This window comes from Lagenorhynchus albirostris, chromosome 5 (genome assembly GCF_949774975.1).
Source record: "Lagenorhynchus albirostris chromosome 5, mLagAlb1.1, whole genome shotgun sequence".
Lineage (NCBI taxonomy): Eukaryota > Metazoa > Chordata > Mammalia > Artiodactyla > Delphinidae > Lagenorhynchus > Lagenorhynchus albirostris.
In genome coordinates, this window is record NC_083099.1 from 75,617,225 (window position 1) to 75,629,077 (window position 11,853).

Sequence of the window (11,853 nt, forward strand, 5' to 3'; positions counted from 1 at the left end):
TTAATTGATACTTACAGAACATTCCATCTAAAAGCAGCAGACTACACATTCTTCCCAAGTGCACAGAGAACATTCTCCAGGATTCATTACATGCTGGGCCACAAAGCAAGCCTCAGTAAGTTTAAGAAAACTGAAATCATATCAAGCATCTTTTCTGATCACAACGCTATGAGTTTAGAAATCAACAAGGAAAAAAACTATAAAAAACACAAACAAGTGGAGGCTAAACAATATGATACTATATAACCAATGGATCACTGAAAAAATCAAAGAGGAAATCAAAAAATAACTAGAGACAAGTGAAAACGAAAGCATTACAATCCAAAATCTATGGGACACAGCAAAAGAGTTCTAAGAGGGAAATTTATAGTAATACAATCTTACCTCAGGAAACAAAGAACATCTCAAATAAACGACCTAACTTTGCACGTAAAGCAACTACAGAAAGATGAACAAACAAAACCCAAAATTAGTAGAAGTAAAGAAATCACAAAGATCAGAGCAGAAATAAATGAAACAGAGATGAAGAAAATAATAGAAAAGATGAATGAAATTAAAATCCCGTTCTTTGAAAAGATAAAAACGGATAAACCTTTAGAAAGACTCATCAAGAAAAAGGGAGAGGGCTCAAATCAATAAACTTAGAAATGAAAAAGAAGAAATTACAACGGATACAACAGAAATACAAACGACCACAGGAGACTACTACAAGCAACCATATGCCAATAAAATGGACAACCTAGATGAAATGGACAAATTCTTAAAAAGGTACACTCTCTGAAGACTGAACCAGGAAGAAATAGAAAATACGAACAGACAAATCGCAAGTACTGAAATTGAAACTGTGATTAAAAAACTCCCAGCAGGGACTGCCTGTTGGCAGAGTGGTTAAGAATCCACCTGCCAATGCAGGGGACACAGGTTTGATCCCTGGTCCAGGAAGATCCCACATGCCACAGAGCAACTAAGCTTGTGCACCACAACTACTGAGCCTGCACTCTAGACCCAGGAGCTACAACTACTGAGCCCACGTGCCACAACTACTGAAGCCCGCATGCCTAGAGCCCGTGCTCTGCAACAAAAGAAGCCACTGCAATGAGAAGCCCGCGCACCGCAACAAAGAGTAGCCCCCACTCACCGCAACTACAGAAAGCCCACACAGAGCAACAAAGACCCAACACAGCCATACATAAATAAATAAATATTTATTTTTAAAAATAAGTAAATAAACATAAAAACCTCCCAACGAACAAAAGTCCACGACGACATGGCTTCACAGTAGAATTCTATCAAATTTAAAGAAGACTGAACACCTATCCTTCTGAAACTCTTCCAAAAAACTGCAGAGGAACGAACACTCCCAAGTGCATTCTATGAGGCCACGATCACCCTGATACCAAAATCAGACAAAGATACCGCAAAAAAAGAAAATTACAGGCCAATATCACTGAAGGACATATACGCAAAACTCCTCAACAAAATACTAGCAAACTAAATCCAACAATACATTAAAAGGATCGTACGCCATGATCAAGTGGGATTTATCCCAGGGATAAAAAGATTTTTCGGTATCCATAAGTCAATCAGCATGATATACCACATCAACAAATCGAAGAATAAAAATCACATGATCATCTCAATAGATGCAGAAAAAGTTTTAAACAAAACTGAACACCCATTTATGATAAAAACTCTCCAAAAAGTGGGCATAGAGGGAACACACCTCAACATAATAGAGGCCATGTATGACAAACCTACAGCTAACATCATACTCAATGGTGAAAAGGTGAAAGCATCTAAGATCAGGAACGAGACAAGGATGTCCACTCTTGCCACTTTCATTCAACAGTTCTGGAAGTCCTAACCATGGCAATCAGAGAAGAAAAAGAAATAAAAGGAATCCAAATTGGAAAAGAAGAAACAAAATACTCACTGTTTGCAGATGACATGATGCTATACATAGAAAATCCTAAAGATGCTACCAGAAAACTATTAGAGCTCATCAATAAATTTGGTAAAGTTGCAGGATACAAAATTAATACACAGAAGTCTCTTGCATCTCTATACACTAAAAACAGAAGATCAGAAAGAGAAATTAAGGAAACAATCCCATTTGCCAGCACATCAAAAAGAATAAAATACCTGGGAATAAACCTACCTGAGGAGACAAAAGACCTCAACTCTGAAAACTATAAGACACTGATGAAAGAAATCAGAGATGACACAAACAGATGGAAAGATATACCGTGTTCTTGGATTGGAAGACTCAATATTGTCAAAATGATATACTACCCAAGGCAATCTACAGATTCAATGCAACCCCTATCAAACTACCAATGGCATTTTTCACAGAACTAGAACAGAAAAACTTTTAATTTGTATGGAGACACAAAAGACCGCAAATAGCCAAAGGAATCTCAAGAAAGAAAAACAGAGATGGAGGAATCAGGCTCCCTGACTTCAGATTATACTACAAAGCTACAGTCATCAAAACACTATGGTACTGGCACAAAAACAGAAATATAAAATCAGTGGAACAGGATAGAAAGCCCAGAAATAAACCCATACACCTATGGTCAATTAATCTATGACAAAGGAAGAAAGACTATACAATGGAGAAAACACAGCCTCTTCAATAAGTGGTGCTGGGAAAACTGGACAGCTATGTAAAAGAATATCAGAACATTCTTTATCACCATATACAAAAATAAACTCAAAATGGATTAAACACCTAAATGTAAGACCAGATAATATAAAACTCTTAGAGGAGTACATAGGCAGGAAACTCTTTGAAATAAATTGCAGCAATATCTTTTTCAATCCGTTTCCTAGAGTAATGCAAATAAAATAAAAAAATAAACAAATGGGACCTGATTAAACTTAAAAACTTTTGCACAGCAAAGGAAACCATAAACAAATCAAAAAGACAACCCACAGAATGGGAGAAAATATTTGCAAATGATGCAACTGGCAGTGAATTAATCTCCAAAATTTACAAACAGCTCATGCAGCTCAATATCAAATAAACAAGCAACTCAATCAAAAAATGGACAGAAATAGACATTTCTCCAAAGAAGACAGACATACAGATGGCCAAGAGGCATATGAAAAGATGCTCAACATTGCTAATTATTAGAGAAATGCAAATCAAAACCACAAAGAGGTACCACCCACACCAGTCAGAATGGCCATCATCAAAAGGTTTACAAACAATAAATGCTGGACAGGGCTTGCAGAAAAGGGAGCCCTCCTACACTGTTGGTGGGAACACAAACTGGTACTGCCAATATGCAGAACAGTATGGACGTTCCTTAAAAAATTAAAAATAGAGCTACTATATGATCCAACAATCCCACTCCTGGGCAGATATCTGGAAAAAAACATGGTTCAAAAGGATACATGCACCCCAATGTTCATTGCCGTGCTGTTCACAATATCCAAGACATGGAAGCAACCTAAATGCCCATCAACACATGACTGGATAAAGAAGATGTGGTATATAAATACAATGGAATATTAATCAGCCATTAAAAAGAATGAAATAATGCCATTTGCAGCAACATGGATGGACCTGGAGATTATCACACTAAGTGAAGTAAGTTAGACAGAGAAAGACAAATATCATATGATATCCCTTATATGTGGAATCTAAAATGAAATGACACAAATGAACTTATTTACAAAACAGAAATAGACTCCTAGACTTAAAAAACAAACTTATGGTTACAAAAGGGAAAGGTGGTGGGGGCAGGGAGGGATAATTGAGAGTTTGGAATTGACATATACACACTACTATATTTAAAATAGATAACCAACAAGGTCCTATTGCATAGCACAGGGAACTATGCTCAATATTCTGTAATAACCTAAATGGGAAAAGAATTTTTTTTTTTTTTTTTTTTTTGCGGTACGCGGGCCTCCCACTGTTGTGGCCTCTCCCGCTGCAGAGCACAGGCTCCGGACGCACGGGCTCAGCAGCCATGGCTCACGGACCCAGCCGCTCCGCGGTATGTGGGATCTTCCTGGACCGGGGCACAAACCCGTGTGCCCTGCATCGGCAGGCGGACTCTCAACCACTGCGCCACCAGGGAAGCCCCGGGAAAAGAATTTTAAAAAGAATAGATACATGTATATGTATAACTGAATCACTATGCTGCACACCTGAAACTAACACAATATTGTTAATCAACTATACTCTAATATTAAAAAAAAAAGGAACACAATTTTTTTTAAAAAAAGGAAAGAATGGCTAAAAATTTCCTGAAGATTCAGGAAGTCCAGAGTGTTCCAAAGAAGATGAACCCAAAGAAACCTGAACCAAGACACATAATTAAAATGTCAAAAGTTGAAGACAAGGAGAGAATCTTAAAAGTGGCAAGAGAAAAACAACTTGTTATATACAAGAGAATCCCCCCTCATAAGACTATCAGCAGATTTCTCACCAAAAACTTTGCATGCCAGAAGGAAGTGGCATGACATATTCAAAGTGCTCAAAGGAAAACACTTCCAACCAAGAATACTCTAGACCATATGGACCTAATAAATACAGAGAACATTCCATCCAAAAGCAGAATACACAGTCTTCTCAAGTGTATATGGAACATTCTCCAAGATAGATCATATGCTAGACCACAAAACAAGTCTCAAGAAATTTAAGATTGAAATCATATCAAGTATCTTTCTGACCACAATGGCATGAAACTGGAAATACAGAAAGAAAACAAGAAAAATCTCAAATATGTGAAGATTAAACAACATGCTATTGAACAACCTGTGGGTCAATGAAGAAATCAAAGGAGAAATTTCAAAAACAACCCTTAAGACAAATGAAAATCAAAACAAAACATACCAAAATCTATTGGATGCCACAAAAAACATACCAAAATCTATTGGATGCCACAAAAATCTATTGGATGCCATAAAAGGGAAGTTTATAATGACACAGGCCTACCTCAAGAAATAAGAAAAATCTCAAATAAATGACCTAACTTTATACCCAAACAAAGCAGAAAAAGAACAAATGAAGCCCAAAGTTAATAGAAAGAAGGAAATAATAAAGATAAGAGTGGAAAAAAAATGAAAGAGACTATTAAAAAGACAATTAAAAAAATAATGAAACTAAGACCTGGGTCTTTGAAAAGATAAAATTGATAAACATTTAGCTAGAGTCACCAAGAAAAAAGAGAGAGCTCAAATAAAATCAGAAATGAAAGAGAACATACACCAGATACCAAAGAAATACAAAGGCTCATAAGAGGTTACTATGAACAACTATATATCAACAAATTAAATAACCTGGAAGAAATAGGTAAGTTCCTAGAAACACACAATCTTCTAAGACTGAATCATGAATAGAAAATATGCATAAACCGATACTAGTAAGGAGAATGAATCAGTAATAAACAAACAAAAACAGCAACAAGAAAAAACAACTCACAACAAAAGTCCAGGACCAGATGGCTTCATTGTTGAATTTTACCAAACATTCAAAAAAGATTTAATACCTATCCTCCTCAAACTCTTCCAAAAAATTAGAGGAGGGAATGTTCCCAAACTCATTTTACAAGGCCACCATTACACTGATACCAAAACCAGATAAGGACACAACAAAAAAAGTACAGGCCAGTATTGCTGATGAATTCAGAGGCACAAATCTTCAACAAAATATTAACAAACCAAATTCAACAATACATTACAAGGACAATAAGCTATGATCAAGTGGGATTTATCCCAGGCAATACAAAGAAGGTTCAACATCCACAAATCAATGTGATACACCACATTAACAAAACAAAGGAGAAAAATCATACGATCATCTCAATAGGTACAGAAAAAGCATTTGACAAAATTCAACAACCACTTATGATAGAGACTGAACAAAGGGTAGAGATGGAACGTACCTCAAGATAATAAAAGCCATATATGACAGGCCCACAGCTAATCATTATACTCAATGGCGAAAATCTGAAAGCTATTTCGTTAAGATCAGAAACATGATAAAGATGCCCATTCTTGCCATTTTTACTCAACATACTATTGGAAGTCCTAGCCAGAGCAATTAGGCAGAAAAAAGAAATAAAAGCCATCCATACTGGAAAGGAAGAAGTAACTAAGTGGGCAACAACATGATTTTACATTTAGAAAACCATAAAGAGTTCACCAAAAAATTGTTTGAAGTAATAAACAAATTCAGTAAAGTTGCAAGGTACAAAATCAATATACAAAAATCTGTTGTGCTTTTATACACTAACAACAAACCATCAGAAAGAGAAATTAAGAAAACAATGCCATACACAATTGCCTCAAAAAGAACAAAATACCTAAGAATAAATTTAACCAAGGAGGTCAAAGACCTGTACACTAAAAACTATAAGACACTGATGAACAAAATTCAGATGACACAAATAAATGAAGATATTCCATGATCATATACTGGAAGAATTAATACTGTAAAAATGTCCAAACTATCCAAAGCAGTCTGCAGATTCAATGCAATCGCTATCAAAATTCCAAAGACACTTTTCACAGAAATAGAACAAACAACCCTAAAATTTCTTTGGTACCACAAAAGATCTCAAATAGCCAAAGCAATCTTGAGAAAGAAATATAAAGCTGGAGGCATCACACGCCCTGACTTCAAACTATAAACAGAATGGTATTGGCATAAAAACAAACAAATAGATCAATGGAACAGAAAAGAGAATAAACCCTAATAATAAAACCAAGCACGTATGTTCAGTTAATTTATGACAAAGGAGCCAAGAATATACAATGGGAAAGGATGGTCTCTTCAATAAAATAGTGTTTGTAAAACTGGACAGCCACATGCAAAAGAATGAAACTGGACCACTATATTACACCATACACAAAAATTAACTCAAAATGGATTAGACTTGAATGTAAGACCTGAAACCATAAAACTCCTAGAATAAAACATAGGTAGTAAGCTCCTTGACATCACTCTTAGTGATATTTCTTTGGATCTAACTTCAAAGGCAATGGCAACAAAAGCAAAAATAAACAAATGAGACCACATCAAACTAAAGAGCTTCCACGCAGCAAAGGAAGCCATTAGTAACAAGAAAAGGTAACCTTCTGAATTGCAGAAGATATTTGCAAATTATATGTCCAAAAAGGGGTTAGTATCCAACATATATAAAGAACCCACACAGCTCAATAATTTAAAAAAAGATCTGATTAAAAAATGGGCAGAAGATCTGAACAGACATTTTTCCAAAGAAGACATATTGATACAAATGGCCAACAGGCATATGAAAAGATGCTCAGTATCACTAATCATCAGGGAAATGCACATCAAAACCACAATGTGATATCACTTCACACCTTTCAGAGTGGCTATTATCAAAAGAGCAAGAAATAATAAGTATAAGGACTTCCCCGGTGGTCCAGTGGTAAAGAATCCGCCTTCCAATGCAGGGGATGCAGATTCGATGCCTGATCGGGGAACTAAGATCCCACATACCGTGGGGCAACTAAGCCCATGTGCCACAACTACTGAGCCCGTGTGCTGCAAACTACAGAGTCCACGTGCTCTGGAGCCCGTGAGCAACAACTATGGAGAAAACCCGCAGGCCACAACTAGAGAAAAGCCCACACGCTGCAATGAAAGATCCCACATGCCGCAATGAAGATCCCACATGCCACAACTAAGACCCGATGCAGCCAAGAATAAACTAATTAATTTTTAAAAAAGGAAATAATAAGTGTTGGTGAGGATATGAAGAAAATGGAACCCTTGTGCACTGATGGAGAAAATGTTAATTAGTGCAGCCACTGTGGAAAATAGTATGGAGGTTCCTCGAAAAATTAAAAACAGAACTCCCACGTGATCCAGCAATTCCACATCTGGATATTTATCTGAAGAAAATGAAAACATTAACTTGAAAAGATTTCTGCACCCCCATGTTCACTACAGCATTATTTACAATAGCCAAGATATGGAAACAACCTAATTTGCAAAACAACCATGAATGAACAAGTGGATAAAGAAAATGTGGTACACACACACACACACACACACACACACACACACACACACACAAAGGAATATTATTCAGCCACGATAACTGTAAAACATTGAAATTTGCTCAACGTAGATGGACTTGAAGGGCATTATGTTAAGTGAAATAAGTGAGATGGAGAAAGACAAAGACAAATACTTCATGATCTCATTTATATGTGGAATCTTACAAAAACAAACAAAAAGACAAGTCATAGATACAGAGAACAGATTAGTGGTTGCTAGAGGCAAAGAGTAATGGGTAGGCAAAATGGGTGAAGTGATTCAAAAGGTACAAACTTACAGTTATAAAATAAGTAAGGCATGGGGATGAAACACACAGCATGGTGACTATAGTTAATAATACTGTATTGCATATTTGAAGGTTACTGAGAGATCTTAAAAGTTCTCAGCAGAAGAAAAAAAAATGTTTAACTATGAACACAGACATGTTAACCAGACTTGCTGTGGCAATCATTACACAATATATACAAATAGAGTCACTACGCTGTACACCTGAAACTCTCATAATTTTATATGTCAATTATATCTTAATTAAAAAATCAATGGAAGAATATACACCAAAGTGTTTTCTTAAAGTTTTCATAGGACTTCCCTGGTGGTGCAGTGGTTAAGAATCCGCCTGCCAATGCAGGGGACATGGGTTCGAGCCCTGGTCCAGGAAGATCCCAAGTCTGTGGAGCAACTAAGCCCACGTGCCACAACTACTGATGCTGCACTCTAGAGCCCATGAGCCACAACTACTGAGCCCGCATGCCACAACTACTGAAGCCCGTGCACCTAGAGGCTGTGCTCCGCAACAAAGAGTAGCCCCCCTCGCCGCAACTAGAGAAAGCCTGTGCGTGGCAATGAAGACCCAACACGAAGACCCAACGCAGCCAAAAATAAATTAATTAAAAAAAAAAAGAAAGGTGACTTAAAAAAAAATAAAGGTCTCATAAATACAGAGCCTACTGTGTGAAGCACTAGCTGATAATATCCTTTTCTACATAAATCATCACATTTTAATGCCAGAATGCATACTCCCACCCAACACCATCTTATTTTAAGAAGAAAAGCAGTTACTTAGTGAACTAGATCAGAGGTGTTCAGAATTTTTTGTTCCTGTATTTCTAAAGATTTGAAAAATTTATGAATACTTTTAAGCTGTAAAAAATGTAACTTCTAGAGTACTGAAAAAATTAACATATTATCCTAGAACTGTTACACCACTCCTTTAAGTGAATACAATGGGATCCAAATGCTATACTGATTTGATACTCAACATCTGCTTAAAAAAAAAATGAAAATGCTGAATTATGAACTTGGAAAATTTTACATTTTTTTGAACTCATATTTTCATTCCATTGTCTCCACAAAATTTTATTCTAATGCAATATATATCTGTGCTTGAAAAACTTTTACTAATCATTCTATGATACTTCTCCACAACAAAAATGTATGTAAACTGAAATTTTAAATTGTAAATTTATTTTTTATTTTTATTTTTTTTTGTGGTAGGCGGGCCTCTCACTGTTGTGGCCTCTCCCATTGCGGAGCACAGGCTCCGGACGCGCAGGCTCAGCGGCCATGGCTCACGGGCCTAGCCGCTCCGCCGCATGTGGGATCTTCCCAGACCGGGGCACGAACCCGTGTCCCCCGCATCGGCAGGCGGACTCTCAACCACTGCGCCACCAGGGAAGCCCTAAATTGTAAATTTTAAAAATTTCCTGTGACCATAAGTCTCTAAGTGTTAAAAATTCTGTTATCATTACAATTGTTATGAGCATAAAATTAATTAATACAATCTGCAAATTTTGATAGAAGCATAAAAACAGATTATTTTGGAAATGGGTTCTTTTTTTTTTTTTGCGGTACGCGGGCCTCTCACTTGTTGTGGCCTCTCCCGTTGCGGAGCACAGGCTCCGGACGCGCAGGCTCAGCGGCCATGGCTCACGGGCCCAGCCGCTCCGCGGCATGTGGGATCTTCCCGGACCGGGGCACGAACCCGTGTCCCCTGCATCGGCAGGTGGACTCTCAACCACTGCGCCACCAGGGAAGCCCTGGAAATGCATTTCTTAGTGAGATGAATGGTACCTGATCCTGGCAATTAATTTATGTATCTACTGTAGCTGACTATTACTTACTACTAGGAAGTCAGAACTCAGTGTAAGTTCTTTTGCTTTTTGGGGGTGCAAATAATAAGAAACCCTATTTGCATAAATAAGTAGACATGAAAGGAGTTCTGTTATATCTAGCTCTCTCAATATTTTGAACTCCTTCTGAGTTAACTACCAAAAAGCACAGACACATACTCACACCCCCCAATATCTAGTATCAAAAAAATAATTTTTAGTCATCTGTTAACCGATGACTTCTTCAAAAATAAACCAACTTTTCAAAAGAAGATCCCTAGTCATTCACTTTCTCAGCACTGATGAGATGCACCATAGCAAGATTCTGGATGGTGAGAATAGTCTAACCCACATCAACTAGTGCTTCAGTCCTTTTCATAATAACATCAGACTGGGGTTCACAAAGGGCAAACATAAACCCTTAGTGGTGGAGAAAACTTACGTAAGTCTTCTAGATAGAACTTCTGTGATAACTGAAAGGTTCTATATCTGCACTGTCCAATAAGGTAGCCGCTAGTCGCATGTGACTATAAATTTAAAAATTCATAATGCTCAATATTCATATGCGGCTAGTAGAAACTCTATTAGCACATTTAGACCCTTCTACTTACACTGTGGTCTGCAGCTTTTGCTGGCAGCTTGTGAGAAATGCATAACCTCCCACCCCGCCTCAGATCTACTCAATCAGAGTATGCATTGTAACAAAATTCCAGGTGATTCATATCTACTCAGAGTTTAAGAAGCCTTGTGCTAGAAAACTCTAATCTGTACAAAGTTTTTCCCTTTTATTCACCAAAAAACTGCCTTCATGAAATGTCCACCCTCTGGCCTTAATTCTTGCTCCTGGCCACACAGTGCAAAATCGAATCCCCCTTTCCTAGCAAGAGCCCTTCCAAGTATTTAAGCAGCTACCAAATTCTCCCCCAACACACCTTTTCCTCCCCTCCCCCCGCCGTCCCATTGTCACGAGGTTAAACACGCGGAACTCTTTAAAGTACTTCTGTGCAAGACAAGGCCCCAAACTGGGTTTCCCCGACTCTCTTGCAGAGCACGTGTCAAAGCAAGCGAGTCACAGTGCAGGCTGCCCTCTAGGTCCTCAAAAGCCTAACAGTTCCTGGTCTCTGGGCTTCGCAAACAGACTCCACCAGGCCGATAGCAGGGTCGACCCGCCTGCTTGGCTCTTTTGCTGTCACCCACAGCCCAACTCCTGTCATCCCCCCCCCCTCCTGGTCCCCATCCCCGCCACCCAACCCTCTTCTTTCCTTTCCTGGGCAGGTACCTGACTCAGAATACGGGGTCGAGACACGATGCCCCGTAGGTCGATGTACACGGGGGAAGAGAGCCCGCTCTTCAGCACGAAGTTCCCAAACTTGAAAGCCTGCACGTCGTACAGACCCGTTACTAATGACTCCAAAGCTGCATCATCGGCCGCCATCGTCCCCCTCTCCCACTTCACTCCGAACTCCAAACCGCCGCTTACCCGCGGCGCCCGGTGACGTCACCTGAGAAATCCCGCCTCTTCCGGCCCTTTTTCCGGCGGCTGGACGAGCTCACTCCGCTCAGCTCCGGGTGCCAGGTAGCGAGAGCCCAGGGTTTCAGGTCCGGTTCCGGGCAGTAGTAGCGAACTTTACCCCGACGCTGCCTGTGAGTGAAATCGCTGGACTCTGAAGCCCCAATAGTTAGATTGGCTCCAGGATC

General features: G+C 38.7%; 1 protein-coding gene across 2 annotated transcripts in view; it reads right to left on the reverse strand.

Annotated features, from left to right (window-relative positions):
• UMPS (uridine monophosphate synthetase) overlaps positions 1–11,647 on the reverse strand; it is a 47,185-nt gene extending 35,538 nt beyond the window's left edge. For both annotated transcript variants that reach the window (XM_060150449.1, XM_060150447.1), the window contains exon 1: positions 11,435–11,647. In XM_060150449.1, coding sequence (XP_060006432.1) covers positions 11,435–11,590 — 156 coding nt within the window. In that variant the 5' untranslated portion in view covers positions 11,591–11,647. The remainder of the gene's footprint in view (positions 1–11,434) is intronic.
• Positions 11,648–11,853: the final 206 nt, after the last annotated feature.